This window comes from Aythya marila, assembly GCF_965140915.1.
Source record: "Aythya marila genome assembly, chromosome: 1".
NCBI lineage: Eukaryota > Metazoa > Chordata > Aves > Anseriformes > Anatidae > Aythya > Aythya marila.
The window spans coordinates 18,672,416-18,692,809 of NC_139042.1; the positions used below are offsets into that span (position 1 = coordinate 18,672,416).

General features: G+C 45.7%; 1 protein-coding gene across 4 annotated transcripts; it reads right to left on the reverse strand.

Annotated features, from left to right (window-relative positions):
- Positions 1 to 9,123: 9,123 nt before the first annotated feature.
- LOC309874447 (gap junction beta-6 protein) lies at positions 9,124 to 19,293 on the reverse strand. Of its 4 annotated transcripts, none has more exons than XM_082752620.1 (4): positions 19,231 to 19,293; positions 18,867 to 18,948; positions 11,114 to 11,217; positions 9,124 to 10,955 (listed from the first exon to the last, which is right to left on the reverse strand). In XM_082752620.1, the coding sequence occupies exon 4, from the start codon at positions 10,931 to 10,933 to the stop codon at positions 10,142 to 10,144; it is 792 nt and encodes a 263-aa protein (XP_082608746.1). In that variant the 5' UTR covers positions 10,934 to 10,955; positions 11,114 to 11,217; positions 18,867 to 18,948; positions 19,231 to 19,293; the 3' UTR covers positions 9,124 to 10,141. The 4 variants fall into 4 exon arrangements, with proteins under 4 accessions (XP_082608746.1, XP_082608745.1, XP_082608744.1 ...); XM_082752619.1 differs by having other exon boundaries at positions 19,180 to 19,291; XM_082752618.1 differs by lacking the exon at positions 11,114 to 11,217.
- Between the last annotated feature and the right edge of the window lie 1,101 nt (positions 19,294 to 20,394).

Consider the following 20,394-nt stretch of genomic DNA (forward strand, 5'->3'; position numbering starts at 1 on the left):
TGCTCAGCTCGTGGAAAAAAATGTGAAATGAATCAGGACTAAACTGATTAAGAGGTGTTACTGCTAGGTGTTTAATTGTTATGTGTAGAGTGTCAGTGTAAGGGTGCTCGTAAATCAATCGCAGCAGTTTCTATAATTTCTAAGGAGATAGAATCTACTGGAAAGTGCCCGACAGACAATATTTCCGTGAAGCTACAAGGAAATTTGAGGTGGGATTAGTATGTGCAGTTTCCCGTTCCCACCAGGGACTGCTGTAGAAACATTTTATTTCCAAACTGCAGCCTGCAATCACGGGTGAGTACATTCTTCCTTGTGTCAAGACACGTTGCATTGTAGTGAAGCTTATTGTACATGCTGGGAACAGGAATTTTGCCTATAAATCAGCAAAATACACATGCATGCCTATAGCTCCAGGGACATGAAATGTTGGCATAGAACAAGATTGTTCTTGCCCTTTTAGCTATGCATAGCTCCGGTTTGCATACTTAATTGGATTTGCATCTCTTTTTCTTTTCTATGGCACTCAGCACACTTCCAGCACTACCCACTAGCATAGTCATACTGCCTGCTGATGTGAAAATCACAGCAAGATCGATAAAAACAGCCACATAGGTTTGTCTTTTTTCCTTTAGCTCATTTGAATTATGATATGACAGAGCTGGGACCACAGTCTGGCTTCAAGAATACAACAACATGTGCTCCCATTGAAATTCAGGAAGGCAAAGCAAGATTTGGGGAGAGTTGCCTAAACTTTCTCCAGTATGCTACAGGCAAGATTTTTGATATCCAGCACTTTTTGGTGAACGTGACATTTCTATACCATTTCCTAAGATAGCTAAGGCTTGTGAGCCATGGCTTTGGGAGCTGTGCTCTCACCTCTCTGAGGTTCAACAGCACCAATGTCCCTTTAGATACAGAGAAGACCTCCTCTGGCATGAAAGTGACTGCCACACCCGTTCCCACCAAAGGCTTAGCACCTTGCTTTCTCCTAAGAGCAGCTGCTGGTGCTGAAGATTTCATGCTAAATGCATAAACTGTCTCCGCAGCAGAATCCCAAACCACGGATCTTCTCTTTTGAGAAAAGAGACACCTGTCTCATTTATAGAACAGATTTTGGCTACTGCACTACATGACTGTCTACAACTACCCGAAAGGAGGTTGGAGTGAAAGGGTGTTGGTCTCTTTTCTCAGGTCACAAGCGATAGGATGCAAGGAAACAGTCTCAATATGCACCAGGGGAGGTTTAGATTGGATATTTGAAAGAATTTCCTCATGGAGAGGGTGGTCAAGCATTGCAATGGGCTGCCCAGGGACGTGGTGGCATCACCATCCCTGGAAGCATTTAAAAAAATATGTGTGGACGTGATATTAAGGGAGCTGGTGTAGTGATGGGATTTGGTAGGTCAGGTTGGTGGTTGGACTTGATGATCTTGAAGGTCTTTTCCAACCTGGCTGGTTCTGTGATTCTGACTAGACAGAGCAATCCAAAATAATGGGGTGAAGATAATCAGGATATTCACTTCAGCACTGTGTTCCCACCCCTGGTGAAAAGGGTGTAGAGACACCCTTAGCTTTTCTCAGGATTCAGAGAGTTTGATTTGCTTGACCTGAGAGGACTCAAACCTTTACCTCATACTCCCAGCAAAATGCCATAGCCACCAGGCTGCAGGTAGCCCATGCTGGTGTTGCTCTCCACCCTTCATGCAGGATTTATTCAGCTGGGCAGAGGGGAACAAGTCAGAAGGACAAAAGGACAGGGGAGGGAGTGAGACAACTTGTGGGAGATGATTCCTTAAGGACTGGGGACTCATCTGGGGAAGGGGAAAAAGCACTGAATTTACTCAATGTTCAAACTGGTTTAGTATCAACAAATGAAGCTAAAGTAACATATATAAGCTTTAGATGAATTGAAGCATATCTATCACAGTTTCACAGAAATTTATTGAGATAAATATAATGTTTAGTTAATCTGATCAGCTTTTCTGCTTTAGACATAGCTCAAGAAAAAACAGATAGACCTTATCTCTCAGTGCCTGCCATGTCAGCCAAATCCTGCTTCAGACTTGCAGACTGGCCATGCGACTTCTTGAAGTCTCTCGGCCCTCTCATTTCTGGTATTTGCTTTTATTTTTGCTTGTGTGTGGAAAAAAAAAAAAAAAAAGTAGTGTATTTTCCCAACAGTTCCGTTAGGAAAAGATGCACTTGCTGCTGGTTTTGTAATGACATTTAATACACGGTTATTCTCCAGTGATTAATTTTTCAATGGTTAACTGGATAATGCCTTCCAGCTCTTCGGTGAAGGAGGCCGTGTAAAACCAGGACTGTTAAAAAAGCCAGCAGCGAGCGCTAGCTTGCTGAGCAGTGAGTTAAGCTGGTGAATCATGCGTGCACCAGGCAATGCTGCACGTCCCCAGGCCCAGGGGAGGCCAGGCTGTGTTCTCCTTTGGCTGAGTCCTGCAGAGAGGAGGCCTCAGGGCAGAGGGTGGCTCTTCAGGGGTCTTCGGAGGTTTGTGAGCAGCTGGTGGGATGCCTTCCACTGCCCAAACCTTCCACTGCTGCTCCAGGCTTTCCTGCACGGTGATAAAGGCATTAGACACGTTTGGGATGAGATCCAAGAGACTCTTCAGGTACTTGGGATTTAAATAAATATCAGACACCTATGTTTAGAGCTGCAATGAAGAAAACCCCCATTCAGCTGCCACCCAACCCTCCAGGTATTAAATTCACCCTTCAAGCATGAGCTGCGAGTCCCCGGGCACCCACAGCTCTGCTTCCCCGCATCTCCTGGTGGTGCCAGAGCCTGGCTGCCCCTTCACAGGGCAAGGGCAGCCGTGGATTTTGGGGTGTGAATCACCCATCACGCTGTGACTGAACACCTGCCCACAAGTGAGAAATCTTTTTAGCTCCTAATTAGCACAAGGGATTTCAGAGGGAAGTACCTGCTTTCCCTGGGATGGAGAGCAGTGCTGGCAGGAGAAGAGGGGAGATGCCACGAGCCAGTGGGAGAAAGTGTGGGCAGGTTGGGCTCTCCCTTCGCATGCTGCAAGCTGCAAGCAGCCTCAGCCGTGACACTGAATTTTGCAATAAGCAGTGAATAAACACAAAAATTATCATGTGATCAGGCTTCAAGGAAGGAAACCTGAGTAGTATGGTATTCCCCTTTGATCCATAACTCCTGAGCCCCCATGAAATTCAATATAGTCAGTGCAGTTCCAGCATCTGACCCTCTGTGGGTATCATCATCTGCCCCCTTCCATGCCAGCATGATTGTATGACATAATTACCAATTGCATTATTAATTTTCTCATTTATACCTCTGAATAATTTGATTTCTCTCTGTCATCACTAGGCACAGAGCAGAGGCAGGCAGGCCAGCTCTCACCCCTGACTCAGTTCAGTTCATGGGAAATCAGGGCCTTGGATGGGGAGTTCAGATTTTTCCTAGAAGTGCATTTTAACTTCCATTGATCTCCTACCCTTATGTAGCTGCTAAAATGATCTTTCACCAAGGATCCTCAGTTCTTCTCTGATCTTGACTAATTCACTCTTGTAGCTTGATGATTTTGTCTTCTCTCATCCTCTTTAAATACTGCTTTCACAAGATTAATAACCAGGGATGACAAAATAGAATTGAACCTTCAACCCAGTGTTTTAAGTGTTTGCAGGGAGTGCTAATTTATTCTGTTTTAGTACAAAATATTAACCATGCGTCGTATTTGTGCACATGCATAAATGCCTATATATGTATAAATCACTTCATATAGAGAAAACTTCAACAAAAATGCATGTGAGGACACAGGACAGCCCTGCTTCCTTGCAGTTTGAGTGAGAAGAGGGATGTGCAGGTTTATATTTCATTGAGGAGTGGGGAAGTGATGTCTGGTACCAACACCCACTGGTGGTCTGGTGTCCTTGGTGGGGCTGAGTACCTGGCTGCATGGCCCCCCTGGGCCAGGGGTTCCTGGGGAGCTCAAAGCCTCCCAGACGGCTGCAGTGTGTGAGGTGTGAGCACTCCTGCTCCCTGCTCCAACCTTATCTGTGCTAGGAAACTTTACTGGAACTAGTTAAATTTTGACTAGATAAGAAAACGGATACTGAGTAACCGTGACTGTTTTTTCAGACTGTCTATTAAAGCTCTGGAGGATGCTTTTAAACTGCTTTTTATTATCACTGACTGAACTTGTCCTGCACGCCTACCTGGGAGATAGTTTGATTAAACCCCAATCACGGACCCTATTAACAGCAGTAAACTCTCCCTCTGGTGTCACCCAGGTCTAGCAAAACACTGTGAGAGTCATTCCAGGTGTTCCCATTGTGGACTTTAGTGCTGGGGACGGTGCTTTACCTGGAACAAGGGTTTCACCAGCTGCTTTCCTTTCCAGCCTTCCCACGGCTCATCGGTGGCACCAAAAGACACGGTCTGGTTCTTCCTGGAGGTTGTCGTCATGTTTTACGTGATGTTGTTGTTGTGTTTTTGTGGCTTTGTGAGCTTGACTACACGTCAGCATGGGCATGCTGGCCCATGTTGTGCTCAGCCAGTGCTGCTTGCAGTGGGTGGCCTTGGTGGCCAGGAGGACCGCTCACCCAGGTGGCACAAGTGCTGCGAGGAGGTCACGGCTGCGGTGTGCCGTGGGCTCTGGTGTTGCAAAAAGGGCTGTGCAGAAAGAGGCTGGGTGGCATCACTGAGTTTTTAAGGAGTCACACCCTTCCCACAGGCCAGGCCCAAGCCACGGGGAGATCAACAGGGATTTTCTGAGTGGCAGCGAGGAACCATGGATCAAGCCCTGAAACTTCTGCAAACACTCAGAAAGTGCTGATGTGGCTTTTGCAGGAGGAGGCTGGAGCAGAAGCTCTGGCATGGGCGGGTGGCCTGGCAGCACAGCCAGGAGGTACCCGGGTGGGGACAAGGCACAGGGAGCGGTGCTGCTGTCCCTGTGCCTCTTGGCACGGATGAGGCAGGGTGCTGGCCGTGGCCCTTGCTAGGGCTTGAAGGCTGAGTCAAGCCCCTGCCAGAGCCTCTCCCTTTCTGTTCCTCCCACAGACCCACCTGCCTGTTGCTCTGTGTCAGACAAGGCCTTGGGAGAGGAGAAACCCACCTGAGCCCTGCACGCTGAGGAGGCAGCTGTGCTCCATAAGCTCACAACAGGGGTGCGGATTCCCCATCAGGGTGTTTGCTGGGGTGGGGATGGCCTCTGCCCACGGGCCTCCCTGTGGGACAGCAGGTGTAGGATCTCAGATCCAGCAGTGGCTGCAGAGGCTGTGAGGCTGAGAGCAGAGCAGAGTTTTTTCTGTGGTGATTGCACACCAAGCAACTTCACCAGACACAGGTTACATCCGAAAGGGCTTGGGGAACTCTTAAATGCATGCCCCTCTGCCTGCCCTCCGTGGTAAGAACAGCATCAGGTAACGAAGAAAAGAAACAGGGCAATTGCTCTTAGCCAAGGTCCACAGCTGCTCCCTTTGCAAATCAATAAAATTTTACAAATCTTAATCTGAGTTATGAGTGAGCATTACCAAGATCCACACAGAAGGGACTCCTCGTGCGCAGGCTGTTGGGCACAGCCTTTCCAGGCTTGCCATGCCATGGTCATCGCAAGTGGCAAAGGGAAGAGGCAGCAAGGCAGGGAGTGCTACTTTATGAAGGATAGAAATAGGTTTATTTCAGAAGCACAGCAATAAAGCTTTGGTTCAGTGAGGGGTATAAAGGTAAGAGTGGTATTTAGGAAAGCACACCAAGCAATTGGGAGCAGAGGTCTGCCTCAGGTTGGTGGTGGCAATGCTTTCTGGCATGCTGGGGCAGCGTGATGGTAGGTGACATGGTGGGGCACTGTGGTACGCAACCCTAGGCCGCTGCTTGGAGCACCTACACTCTGATCTGGTGTGGATCCACACAGCAAGGTGCTCACAGCTGTGGCACTGGGCTGGGGTAGGAAGGTTAGTGACACAGGAGGTTGAGAGGGGTTTCAGAGTGTCCCGCCACTGGTCTGGTTTGTGGTTTTGTCATCTGGGGTTGCTGGGAAGGGGTTAGGTCAAGAGATGAACAAAACCAGGGTTGCAGAGGGTTGGGCTGAGAAGAAAGAGGGACAGAGGAGAGCACGCAGTGGGGCTGGATTCAATGGCTGCTCTGTGTAACAGGAGCAGAGCCCAGCAGGCACAAGGCTCTGGCACTGCTCTGTGCCAGTGTGGCCTCACCTCCAGTACTGTGTGTAGTTTGGGGTGCCACAATATCAGGACATAAAACTAATAGAGAGTGTCCATAAAAAGGGCTACAAAGATGATGAAGGGTCCAGAGGGGAAGATATATGAGGAGCAGCTGAGGTCCCTGGGTTTGCTCAGCCCTGAGCAGAGCAGGCTGAGGGGAGGCCTCATGGCGGCCTGCAGCTCCCTCACGAGGGGAGCGGAGGGGCAGGCGCTGAGCTCTGCTCTCTGGGGACAGCGACAGGACCCGAGGGAACGGCATGGAGTTGGGACAGGGGAGGGTCAGGCTGGGGGTTAGGGAAAGGGTCTGCACCCAGAGGGTGCTCGGGCACTGGGACAGGCTGCCCAGCGCAGTGAACATGGCACCGAGCCTGCTGGAGTTCAAGAAGCATTTGGACAGTGCTCTCAGACACATGGTTTGTTTTTTGGCTGGTCATTGTGGAGCCAGGAGTTGGACTGTGATCCTTGTGGGTCCCTTCCAGCTCAGGACAGTCTGTGATTCTAAGAGCCACTCAGGGCTCCTGCCTGTTAGATAGGAAAGCAGGGAAGGGGGGATTTGTAGGAGAGCTTTTCCAGCGGCTCTGATTAATCATTTGGCACCACAACCAATTTAAGCAATCTCTGCCCCAGGCATATCAAAGGGGAAAGTCACAGGGTGGGGTACAATGCCAGGGACGGGCAGGGAGAATTAAGACATCTCCAGCAAAGAAACTCACTGAACTTCCATGGGGTGGTGGTGTCAGCACAGCACAAATTGCCAGTCACCAGTGGGTCAGAGACCCCGTAACACCTCGAGGCCGTGGGATGTGGCAGGCAGTAGGAAAGTGACTTGGAGAAACCAGAACAAGCGCCTGCTTTTGCCAACTGTGCCAAATACTGCAAGCTGCAATTTCCTCGTGATCCTATGTACTTTACCTTAATGCAATGAGAAATTGGGAATATAGCTCAGAGGGCACTGAAAATTTAAGGGACTTTTCCTTGGCCGTAACAAAAGCCAGATGATGTTTCAGATGGAGCGCCTGTGGTTAGGGTTGCACAGTAGTGCAACAGGAAACATCACAGCTAAACACATCGCAGTCACAACTGGTCCTCCCTGTTGAGTCAATAAATTCACGCTAGCGTAGCCTTGGACAAGCTCTAGCTCCTGTTCGTGGTGTAGATTAGACAGGGACTGGCACATTTGTTTCTGGTCCAACTGGCTGCCGGGACACTCCAGCAGTGGAGAAGGATTGTTTCTGTTGGCACTTTATCAGATCCTACTCATCACACACAAACCAGCCAACCCAAACCCACTTACAGCACCACCATATGTACAGCTGTGCTGACGCACAAAGGTTCACATACACCCGATTTCTTCACTTAAGCTTTGCCCACTTATCCAGGCTTAAACTAACAGACATGATATTCTGGAGAAAAAATAATAATAATAATAAAAAAAAATCCTAGAATAAAACAATTGTTTGAAAATATGTGTGGGAAATGAAAATACCGTATAAAGAGCTACTGCTACATTCCCATTTGGGGTTTAGCTGGCATGCCAGCCTTTGTGATAAACCAAGCAAAAATACTTATGCCCCATCTGAGAATGATGTAATTTACCTTAAGGTGTTTTCAGGATTTATTGACGTTCAGCATGAGGCTATTTCAGTTTGATCACCTCAAGTGATGAGGCATGATCAGGCATAATAATTAACCAACCTCCCTGTGCAGTGCACAATTCACAGCATGCCCAGATGAAAGTCCACAGCTCTGAAATAGAGCTCTGGATTGAAAATAGCTGTCTCTTCACACCTCCAGCTCAGCACTGCGTGAAGCCTGAAATCTGTGTTTTTTCTTTGACAAAATGGGGGGGGGAGGCAATTTGCTGGGCAGGGACGGTGAGGTGCTGCCCAAGCACTGACCTTACCCATTGTAAAGGAGCAGCTCCAGAACAGTAATTAGGTTTATATCATTGTCAGAGCAGTCCATGTAGCCTGTACTACTGGGAGCAGCTGCAAGGCCATCAGCAACAATGCCTACAAGGGCAAACTCTTGTATTGCTTCCTTTATGCTTGGATTTTCAGTCAGCAGAGAGAACGATCCAAGCACATAGATCTACAGTTTTGTACTTACTCATTTTTCCCCCTCAAGCTTGTGTGCAGATGCGTTCAGAAAGCTATCAATAATTTCTTTTCAGTACAGTGATTAATGAAAGAAAGTGAAAATGCAGGGAAGATCAGGAGTTTGCCAGTAGAAGAGAATAGATAGCCATGAATTTAGGGTCTCATCTGGGGACAGAGCTGATGTTAGGTATCTTCTCTCACTGCTGCTTGTGGCTACACCCTATTAGGATCCTACATGAAGAAAAAAACAAACCCAAAGCTCTTAGAACACAGACACAAAGTAAGAAAGTGAGATGCAGCAGAAAAACAGAACGGAAATTTAAAACTGAAGGTGATTTATGCACCTGGTGCAATTGCTGCTCCTAGGGATACCTGCACTGGCCCTTTGAAGAAGTTGCTTCAGGGTACAAGAAGCACAATGCTAACCCCTTTGCTCTAGTATGAAACGGGGCAACTACAAGGACTGTTGATTCATGACTTACTATGAAGAGAGGCAACCAAAAATAGGAGAGAAAGCACCATAGCTAGAGTATTACTACAGTCACCTCTTTGACCTTCCAGTATCCTTTACTTTCAACAGCACATCCCTCTCAAAACCACCTACCACTGTGCAGACAGGAGTTATACATTTCCCCCCTGTAGTGGAGGTACAACAGAATCTGGATATCAGCTCAGGCTTGGAAGGAGCAGTGCATGCCCATGTGCACTTTGTATGTAAAGTCCTTGCTTAAAAACAGAACCTTTCATAAACTGCTCAAGACTTCACTAGCAGTCACATGTAGCACTATCAGTCACATATCGACTCTCACTTCATTGCCAAAGTTTAAAGTGTTTGCTTTTTATTAAGACTTTCTCCATTTCCAGTGTTTAAGATATTTTTCCATGTCTTTCCAACCAAAGAGGCCCTCATTTCATAACAGCACCAGTCTAACACACACAAAAAAAAAAAAACACAAAAAAGTTCCATGATGTGATATAGCATAAAGAATTAAATACAGCTAAAACATTACAGAAAAACATGTGTAAGTGGAATATTTACATAAAATTATGTATGTTCCTATAAAACTGGCAGTATGCAATGAAGGGATTAATAAGAATACGTGTATCTTGTCTGCTAGATGCTTGAAGTGGGTCTACTCAGACTGCATCTAGTATTGCCATGCTGTTTTTCTGCATGACTTTGCACTCAGAACCTAGCTACCCTAATTATCCACTACCTGTGGTGGGTTTTCACACAGCTTCCCCCATAGCAGGGGCTATGCAGGTGCCTCAAGTTACCTGTCCAGACTCAAGCAGTGCTTGCAAAGCTGTAAGGATGTGGCCTAGCACCATCTCCTCTCTGTGAATATGGTATTGCAGGGTTTACTTGCATAAGCATGCTAGTCAAAACAGAGTCAATTACTTACTGTAACACCTTAAGTAACATGGAATCTTTACAAAAATATTTTAATTGTCAGTTTGCAAGTAAAAACTATCACTATAACAAAATATCTTGTAACATTAGAATGTCTATCTTGGAAAGAATTTTGTTCTTATTGCTGTTGCAGATACTTTACAGAAACTGTATCAGCGTGAAGGTATTAGGCAGTTTCCTGGTTGTCAGCTAGCTTGTAAGGATGTTCATAGGAAGATACACTTCTCTATTTAACCCTCATAAATTTCACATGTTTAGGCTGCCCTGGCTTTTCTTTCCTCTCCAAAGAAGTGCATAATTGACACATGCTACTACATAGCAAAAAATCACACCCGATGTAAGTTGTTTAGTGTAATGAATTTCATTTGCAGCCTTTAGACAAAGAATATTTACTCCAAAAAGAGTAAGTACCAGCACTGACACTACCTTAGCTACTTGTAAATCCTATAACTGTGTTCTGACAGCTATCAGATATTAGCTCGTTCATTTCATTTTGCTTGGTTTCTTCTTTATTCTCATGGTTGGGGTGATGTTTTGCATTTACAGCTTTTTTAGATCTCCTGAGAAAAAATTTTGTCAGTAAGTAACATAATTCAGCCACATTTAAAAGAATGCAAATGCTGGACACTGCAATCATGAAAATAGTAAACACTGTCTTTTCAGTAGGTCGAGAAACAAAGCAGTCTACCGTGTTGGGGCAGGGCCAAGCATTACATTTCATTAAGCGAGGCATTCGGAACCCATCATACATGAAATAAAATGCATACATGAAGACAGCTTCAAAGATCAGTCTGAAGAAGATGCTGCTAGTGTATGTCCACCACAGGGAACCCTCAATACGAAACCTCTGGCTCCTGATTTCTTCAATGTCCTTGTACTCGCATTTCTTGTCCCCCTTTCTGAACTGCCGTTTCTTCTCGTGCCTCCTGTAAGCTACGTGCATGGCCACCAGCAGCGCAGGCGTGGAGACAAAGATCAGCTGCAGGGCCCAGAGTCTGATGTGAGAGATGGGGAAAAAGTGGTCATAGCAAACATTTTTGCAACCAGGTTGCAGAGTGTTGCAGACAAAGTCATCTTGCTCATCTCCCCAGACTCTCTCTGCAGCCACAACCAGAATCATGATGCGGAAGATGAACAGGACTGTGAGCCATATCTTCCCGATGCTGGTGGAGTGTTTGTTTACGCCTCCCAAAATGGTGTGCAGTGATCCCCAATCCATCTTCTTGTTTTAATTGTATAACCTAAGACAAGACAAAAAAAATCAAACAAAATAAAGATTAATCAGGATGGGAAACAAACACTATCAAGCATACATTACATGTATAAAATAAAAGCAGTGTTGTACAATTGCAGTGCATTAACGGGCTGTGGTAACATCTTGTTGATAGAGTGGTCTTACCTATAAGCAAAGTGACACCATAACCACATTTCAGCCAGCTGTAATTCATTACTTGATTACACAGATGGAATCAACTTCATCTTATTTCAACGTGTATTCGGCAACTGAAAATATCCATTAGTTACATCAATGAGGAAAAATCAGGCAGGGAAAATTGATGAAAATGGCCTTAAAAGCTACAACAGTGAGTTTTTTTTGATAGCAGTAATAAAGAATAAAAGACAACATCAGTCAAAAGTAAGGTAGATGTTATGCTGAAGTGTAAGCAGTATGAGAAACTACTAGAGTCTCTGGAATTTTCAGGGTGTGGTGGGGAAGCTCTATTAAAGTTACAGAAAACTGAAGAAACTGGAAAACAAAACCTGTATGATCCATTATCATAAGAGAAGGACCTTGAGGAGCTGCTTCTACCTTACATGAGAAGGTCTCGATAACCTGCATGCCAAATTTTTAAGGATGTGGCTGTGGAGCACTCTGCACTGTTAGTTGAAGTAAATTCCACAATATCTTGAGGGAAATCTTGGTCATGATCCATCTTATCTTGAGGTGGGTGTTAAAAATCAATATTATGAGATTTATCCCCAAATCATGTTTCTCTCCACTAACTACAAAACATAGCCTTGGGTAACCAGTCAGAAGCAGAACTTCATTCTCCATGCCTGTGCAGGTCACTTTCCCTTGTAACACTGACTGGAATAGGGGAGACATCTAAGAGGCTGGGAGAAAGCTGAAGTCAACATTTGAGAAGTTCAAACAAGCCAGCAGTAGCTCAGAGACTCTTCAACAGAAACAGCATTTCTGAGCACTGTAATGAGTTAGAGAATCACAGGATCACAGAATGGCTGAGGTTGGAAGGGACTTCTGAAGATCATCTAGTCCAACCCCCCTGCCAAGCAGGATCACCTAGGGCACCTTTCACCTTTGCCTCCCCCATGCCTCCCCAGGAACGCTGCAATTGTTTGTGGAAGCCAAGCAAATCCAGCCAACCATTCACAGAAAGCGTAAAGAGGCATTCCACACCTCCACCCCCCTCCAGACAGATTTACAGAGAGGTAGTTTGCACGTTACTCTGAAATTAAGAAACCAACATTTCTTGTGCCCATCAGGCAGACACTTTAAAGGACTCATTGACCTCTGTTCTGAGCTACCTTATCAAGACATTTCTCAACTTTATGAATTCCATCACCTTCCAGAGGTCATCTTCCTTTGGAATTTACAGCACAAGGCACCAATAAAAAAAAAAGCAATCAACGCATTTTCCAGGTTTTTGGAGAAAGGTCAGTAGCCACTGGTGCAAAGGCCACTGCAGTTATCATGTGATGTAGTTAAGATTTTTTTTTTTTTTAAATAACCGAGGTAAGTGTTGCACAAGGAATAAAATGAAGATATCTCTGGAATTATCTTCTGCATTGCACTCCAATTCTGAACAATGGCAAAAGCCTTACTGCCTTCCAGCTGAATTACATACACCCTGTAAATCACATGCAATACAAAGCAAAGAATATGATAGCTCAGGCAAATTGAGGAAATTTAACCATGACGTGAATACAAGGGTGTTTTTACATGCTTATGCACACTGGAATATAAGTCCTGCACAAAATGGGCACCATGTCAACTGTGGCATCACACACATCAAAACCCCACCATTTAAGTCTACCAGACTCCTTGCATTTCTTGTCTCAGCTGTCAGAAGAGTGCACAATGACCACCTCCTTACAACATGAAAGGCTAAGAAGCAGAACATGTGTACTCCCTCCTCATATTTCGTGTGCTTTCCTTTATCGACATGCACCAAAACTGCTGCCTTGCTGACAGAAGCTGCACATTGCAATGCATGGGATAGACTGAGCAGTCAGTGAAGAGTGGTTGAGGAAGCATCACTGCTGAGGACAATATATTATGAAACTACATCATCCACTGGACTTGTTCCATCTCCTTTGGGAGTATGTTGTGCTTCAATCCTAGTAAAAGGATGTTTGTACCTGGATGTAGGCAGAAAAAGCCACTACACTTAGAGGCAGTCTTTCTTCATCTGACCTGATTGGCAAGTAAAACAAGCCTCAGGCTCATTGAGCCACTTCCTCTCCTTCCCCCCCCCCCAAAAAAAAAAAAAAGTCTTTGCCTTTCATATCTGCCCAAACCTTCCCCTTCACCATTTCCACCCCTTTCCAAGTCTTCCAGCTATCTCCCCTACTCCTCCTGCCACCGTCACGTTCTTCCTGCTGCTTGCAGAGCTAGTCACCAACCTTTGCCCCTCCTTGCCTTTGACTCAATTTTATGCCGGTGGGGAGGCATGTGACTTCTGAGACATTGATAGAAGCACTGATCATCAGATACTGCAACCAGTAAAACTCCTGAAGAGCAACACAGTTGAGATTGTAGGGCCATAGTCAGGCAGCCTGAATTCCAATGAAGTACTCTGGAATCAGTGCTTCCTACTTCAAACACCTCTCAACAATGTAGTTTAGAGAATGTAATAGAGGCAATTCAGAAACTGCTCGCAGTGCCCACCATTTTCTCCAATGAAGAAACAGTGACGAAAGAAGAATTTAAGGTAACTCAGAATGGCCCTTCACACTATTAACCCATCAACGCAGATGGCTCCAGCTTGGGCTATATGTAGTGATGTGATGGCTCATTTACTCCTAACTTACTCAAAAGCTAGGGTGTTGACTCACGATCAGAGGTTATCTTTCTTCCAAATACTTGCTTTCAAGAACATGTTACTAGGAAGTAAAATATTAACTGTCTGGCTGACCAAAGGAGAAGAAAGCAGGAAAGGTATTTCCCCTTAACGGATGCTAACTCTTATTTTCAGAGTCACTCCAGATATTATTTACATATAAGCCAATCCACCTAAACATACAGAAATTACAGGTTGCAGTCAGTGACTTACCTGCTTTGCTCATCCCAGAAGTAAAGCATGGTATAAGAATTAAACACACAAACTTGGGTGAAATTGGGGCAAAAATAGAGTAGAGTGGGAGTATGGATTGGGAATAAAAATGAGAGGAAGATGGGAAGAACAGAAGATAAGCCAGTGAAGCTGAGGAGCTAAGCATTTAGAATGCACCTTTACACGAGACAAAATTGTTACATTTTCTTAAAAAGAAAAAAAAGGCAAAGATAAGCCTTTCCAGCTCTCAGCATAAATCACTCCCCTGTTGTCAGCTGAACCTTCTGTTCCTCCATCTGAGAAATCAGAGGAGCAGGATAGTACAGCTGGCTGTTTCAGTAGGAGTTTAATGGTATCTCTAATGATCACTCTTAAGATCACCATGCTCCACCAAAGAGCTAGCAACGAAGGAAGTAGTTCTAGATGATCACACAACCCATGGAGAGGCACGTGAACTGTAGCTCTCATCTTGCTGCTGTCTAGCCTATAACTGGACCCAAGCTTGTTAGGAGGAAAAAAAGCTTTAACTATTTCCCCAACTTCTGGGCAGGTCTTGAGCTCCGTGCTGCCAGGACTAGACAGGTTACTACTTAAAATAGTTCCTGTAAGTCTACAGGAAACTGCAATCACAGCATTCTGCATACACCCACTGAAATCCCTACAATTCACAAGACCAAGGACAGATGCCTTTGAGCACCAGCACTTAGGAATACAGCTAGTTAGCAGATACTTTCTTTTTTTCCCCCCACTCTCTTAAGAACTGTTGCACTGAGAAATCATTAGTCAATGGTTAAAGCCACAGCTTCAGCACATACAGTTAAAAGTGCAGCAAAGGTGAAAACAACGTAAAATACATTATTAAGAGTACCAAGAGTCACCAGTTTGGTGTGACACTGCCACTTTCCATAGTGCCTCCAGATACGGATATAAAATCAGTAGTCTACAAAGAAATGTCACTTTATTCAATGTAGGAATGCATTAGCTGAGATAAACTTTAAGCAAAAAAACACTCACTGGTCCTGGCCAGAGCTGTGGACAGAGAGGTAACTCAGATGCCTGAGACTGGCAGTTCCAGCACATAATTTCATCCAAGAAGAAAGCTTTGGAACATCTGATCTGCTTCAGGTAAAAGGTAAAAGCTATTTTATGGCCCATGTTCACACAAGAAATATGACTGTTTGTTGAGGTACAGCACCTGTTTAACAGCTCTGCTGATACAATCTTCCCTTCAGGTCTTGATCTAGACAGTTAGGTTGGAAGCACCAGCCAGCAGAGGGGCTGCCACCAGCACCAAAGTGCCTTAGAGCTGTCTCCTATCCAAATCTGAGAACAGCCAAATCTGGATTTCAGCAGCTTGTTATCAGCATAAACTAGGCTCCATGTTGGCAGAGTAAAGTTATTTGTAAGCAAGAGTGCAAGTGTGAAGATTATTATGTTATTGAGTTAGTTCTGGTGCTGTACTGAAAACAAATAAAACACAAAGTATTACCAGGACAGATCCCAGGAAGCTCTTAATAAGAAGATATTTATCTTCTTCCAGAGGCAGCAGCCTTTTATCTCACCACAAAAGGCTGGCACAGAGGCCACAGCCCTTAGCTGCCAACTCCCAGACCACCTACTTACCTTTAAGCCTGTGCCATGCCTCAGTTTCCCAGACACTAAGTGGGATAACAGCCTCACTATCTCACAGGGTTGGTCTGCCGTGCCCCACTACAATTTGGGCTGCACAGATTCATACTTCATTATCAGTGCACTGAGATAAACAAATAACAGATAAGTAACCAGCTTCAAGTTGAAGCACAGAGCTTAAATCCATTCAGCATGTTCCCGCTGCTGAAGAACACAGCTCCCCACATTGCTACAGCTTCAATGTGGAGTACACACTGTAAGATGCAGCTCTAATCTAGAGACTGTCAAACCCAAATCCTCTCATTTCACTATTAAACTTCCAGCTATTTTAATTTTACAGCAGGGTATTCAGAATGTTCCAGCTGCATGCTCCTTAAGTAAAAAAGTAGAGCTGTTGACACTAAGAAGTTGAGTAAGTATCAAAAGAACAGCCTAACAGTCACAAAAGCCTGTGAAGTTTTCTCTAGTAGCTCCTAAACTTTCTTCTGAATACCTATCTGCAGATCACAGTGGAAACTGGAGAGCAACAGAAGAGCCAGGACAGATAGGAGATACAATTTATCTGATTTGACACAGGAACAGGCAAGGACTAATCAGGAACAGGAAACCTCTGACAGCTGCAGGTCTGAACACAGCAAGCATTGTACATTTCTTCTACTCAAGTTTATGGCAACAGGATGCATTTTTTGCTCTAAGCCTCGTGTAAAACCCAGAAATAGCCTTTAACATGACAGATTATGACCCCACACACATGCAGTTAAGTGTTAAAAACATTGCTAAGTAATTATCAACATTGAAGGGTTCTGCTCCACACCGATTGCCACATTAAGCCTGTCTCATGTTCATGCCCTTACAGACTTTAAGCCATTTCCCAAGCACATTCAGAAACACATGTAGCTCCTCCTCCAGCCCACTACTGGGAATTAAATTGAGAATTAGCATCCTCCAAAGCATCTCTGCACAAGATTCACTCCGCTTGTGGAAAAAATGAGCATCAGAAAAACCAGTCGTGCCTGAAGGCATAGCACGGCAGAAGAATTCCAACTGGAATTTGGCCCGTCAGCCATTTCTGAAGGAAAGGTTGGCAGGGAAAGACAGCTTAAAACTTCTTGCTTCAAGAAGAACTCAAATTCCTGAGAATCATTTCTTTACTGATGTTGGCATCCTATTTCCCCACTTTTAAAAAACATCTTTGGTGCACTGTGCCTTGCTCCCAGTCATGAAAATAGCAGCATTATTTGCAGAATTTTTTTTTAAACTAGTTATTTCTTATTCCTTCTCCCCCACCCGAGGCAAACATCCAATAATCCCCTCTACAAATTCACCATGCATTGGCAAGTTACTGTCTGTCACACACAAAGCTTGCACCCTTTCAGAAATACAGAATAAGTTTATATATGTGATGATTTTATATGGCAGACTAGTTTTTCTTTGAACGGGTATTTTGTTAGCATCTCCTTTAACAAAAGCAGAGATAGAAATCAAGCTTTTCCTTTAAAAATATCTATTACAGGAAGAACCATGCATGAGATCAGGAATAGAATCAATTTTCAACTTTCTTTTAGCTATTAATAGATATGTTTGTGTTTTTTTTTTTCTCCCCACTCCTTTTGTTTTGACAGCACTTTATCTTTCCTCATGTATCATCACTTCAGACTTTTCTTTACGCAAAAGACTGTTTAGTCAGGCAAGACTCAGTTCTCCTTTTAGATAAGTTATCAGTCATCACAGCAATTAAAAGCAGTGACAAACAGAAGGAAAAACAGCAGAAGAAAAACAAAAAAATCAATCCATGCTCCTGTTTGCTGAAGCTTCTCAAACCACTTCTTTCACTGAAACTGTTCACAGGAACATCAAGAAGAAAAACCCAACTTATAAAGTGTCCTTTATACTGACAAAGTCAACTGAATGAATGAAATGCTTTTTAGAATAACTTAAACCTCAAACTGCTGCTAGTTTACCAACTGTATTTTTTCACTGTATACTTACTTTTCGTAAAAATTAAATGAGGCCTCCCAAATAATCTGTCCGGGTTAGACTTCAAGTGATGCAAAACAACCACATGGGCAGAGGCCCAAGCTTCAGAAATCTGAGAGAACTAGCCCCATCAGGAAAGAAATGAATATTTCCTGAGATGTATCTCAATTCATAACTTTTTATAGTTCAGTTTTAATCTCTGATATGTAGTCCTACCAATGAAGAGACTGACAGTTCTGGGGACTGAAGTTGTGATGGATGTGCTCTAAAAGGAACAATCCAATGGCTTTGTAAGCATGCTGTAAATCTCACCTAGAAAAATACACTGTAAACCCCAGCTGGCATACAGAGGTGTCTCCTCCAACTTTACTGCAGAAGGCTGAGGCTTGAGCCACCACTACTCAGCTGTCTGTCTTTACATATGTCTGCACACCTTCCTGCCTGCTGCTTTTCCTACCTTACTTCAGGTCAAGCCTCTCAGCAAGCAGGGTTTCCAGGCTGATCACCAAGGGAAACTAGAAACTATGTTAACTTCACTAAGACAAACAGGAATGATACTGTATTTTGTTCTACTGTTAGCTCAGCACACATACATATGTTGTGGTAAACACACATACAAACCAGACCAAAACCCATATACCACTGCAAACAAGCCACACTCAGCAGCAAGCTTGTTAGTGATCGAAGTCAGAGAGACAGGGTTTAAAAAGCGTACACTGAAGACAAAAGGCAACTTCCCTCTTTCAACCCTCTGCCTGCTCTCTTAAAATATTTCCGTGTTGTCTGGTAAAATGTAATAGAGCGCAAGGCAAAAATACATCCATTGGGGGGGGGGGGGGGGGGGGGGGGAATAAGAAGTAAATAAACGAAGAAAGGGATTCTTCAACACAAGAGATGGGAGGAGTAACATCTAGGAAAACCCATTGACAGGAAAAACAGACGTACCCTGAATACCACCCAAAAGCAGCCGAGCGCCATCCGCTTCAGCGTGAAGAGTAAGCACTCCTGCTCTTACTCCAACACGTCTCTTGAGCTTTATGGAAACAGCACTTGAGCACTCAGTCCTCGCGCGATCCCGTCCACCCCGACACCCAGAGATGGGTTTATTTCTGACTCACGCCTCTCATTTCCCACCCCGCTGTGATTCTGAGGAATGCTTGCCGTGTGTGCCCAGGTGCTCTGCCGGCTGCCCTGATGCAAGCTGTTTGTCTCGGTGCGGCTCTCGGCAGGTATAGGTGTGTCGCGAATTACCTGTAATTGCGGAAGCCTTTAGCTCGCTCGGGGTTGGAGCCGGCCGGGTGCTTCACATAACGTGCTCGCCGAGAGCTGCTGACTGCGAATTGGGGGGGAAAAGAGAGAAAAAAAGAGGTTTGAGGCACTCAGGAGCACGCTGAAACTGAGGAAGGGAAGAAGCTGAGGGGAGCCCGGGCAGCGCCTCAGGGCTCGGGGCCGCGCTGAGGCGGCTCCCGGCCCCTCACCGGGCGGCCCCGGCCCTCGCCTCACGGAGGGCACCGCGGAGCCGCCCCCCCGGCGGCCGGCCCCAGCTCCCCCCCTCGCCCCTCACCTGCCCCGGGGGTGCCCGCAGAGGGAGAGGAGCGCCCCGGGAGCCCCCTACCCCGTTCTGGGCTCGGCTGCGGGTCCGGCGGTGTCAGCGGAGCGGCCGGTGCCCGGCTCGCCGCCCCGCGGCTCTGAGGTCCCTCCCCGCTCACCTGCCGCCGCTTTTAACCCGCCCCGAGCCCGCCTCCGCCCGCCGGGGCCGGGCCGGGGAGCGGGGCCGGGGCCGGGGCCTGGGCATGGGAGCGCCCGGCCCCGCGGCGGGGCCCGGCTCTGAGGGGGCTCTCCCGTGCCCCTGCCCCTGCCCCGCTCCGTCCCCCCCCGTGCTCTGCCTCGTCAAACCCAGGCCTTTACTTATGAAAATCATTACAAAATGACTGGCAAACGGCAGCCGGAAAAGCCCAGAGCCGCTGGCTTTCCGAAGTTTGTCCTAAAAGGTGATTGAAATGCTACAGCAGCACCCCACAGGCTTGCAGGCTTCCAGCGGGCTGCAGATCTGTGTCACTCCAAGACCTACTTTGCAGAGTTTTCTGTTTCCAAGGAATACAGTTGCTGAGGAAACACTTCAGTTTCTTAACCTTTGGGTTCAAAAATCCCTGCCTGAAACTCGGAGTTCTCCATCTTGCACGCATGCACATCAAACTAGATGAATGGTTTCTAGTCCTCCACCTAAATTTCTGCAGAAAACATACAGCACAGCAGTACGTTTCCTCAGGGTTTGGATATGTGTTTGCACTTGGTTAGGGTACTGGTATAAGGGTTCAGATGGCAAACCACTTCCAGCTGAATCCTTCTGTCCTTTACCTCCACTTCCTAGAATAATAAAGTAAATAAATAAGTCGAAAATCTTTTGCAAAAGTCAATAGTTTATTTGATCACATGCTCAGGTTTAAGAGGTAGAAGTGTCTGGCACAAGTAACTCAGTCCTCACATTTGAAGGAAAAGTGCCATCAGCTGTGTTTCAAACATCACCCCTGTCTCTGTGGCACTCATCCTTCATCCCCACCCTCACACCACCCAACCTGCATGGTAGGGCCACAAGGAAATTCATGTTGGAGGGGATCTCAGGTCTTTAGTCTGACCTCCTGGTCCCAGCAGGATCAGCAATTCCTTCGGACCACTCAGCCATTACTCAGTATCTGCAGGGGCTCGGTGCTTGCACCAGCTGGAGTCGGGTCATTGCCGCATCTGCAGGACCAGGCCCAAGATACATGATGCTGCACTG

Bases quoted from the DNA above. Each gene is read 5' to 3' on its own strand.
- LOC309874447 (XM_082752618.1), bottom strand. From the start codon at position 10,933: ATGGATTGGGGATCACTGCACACCATTTTGGGAGGCGTAAACAAACAC.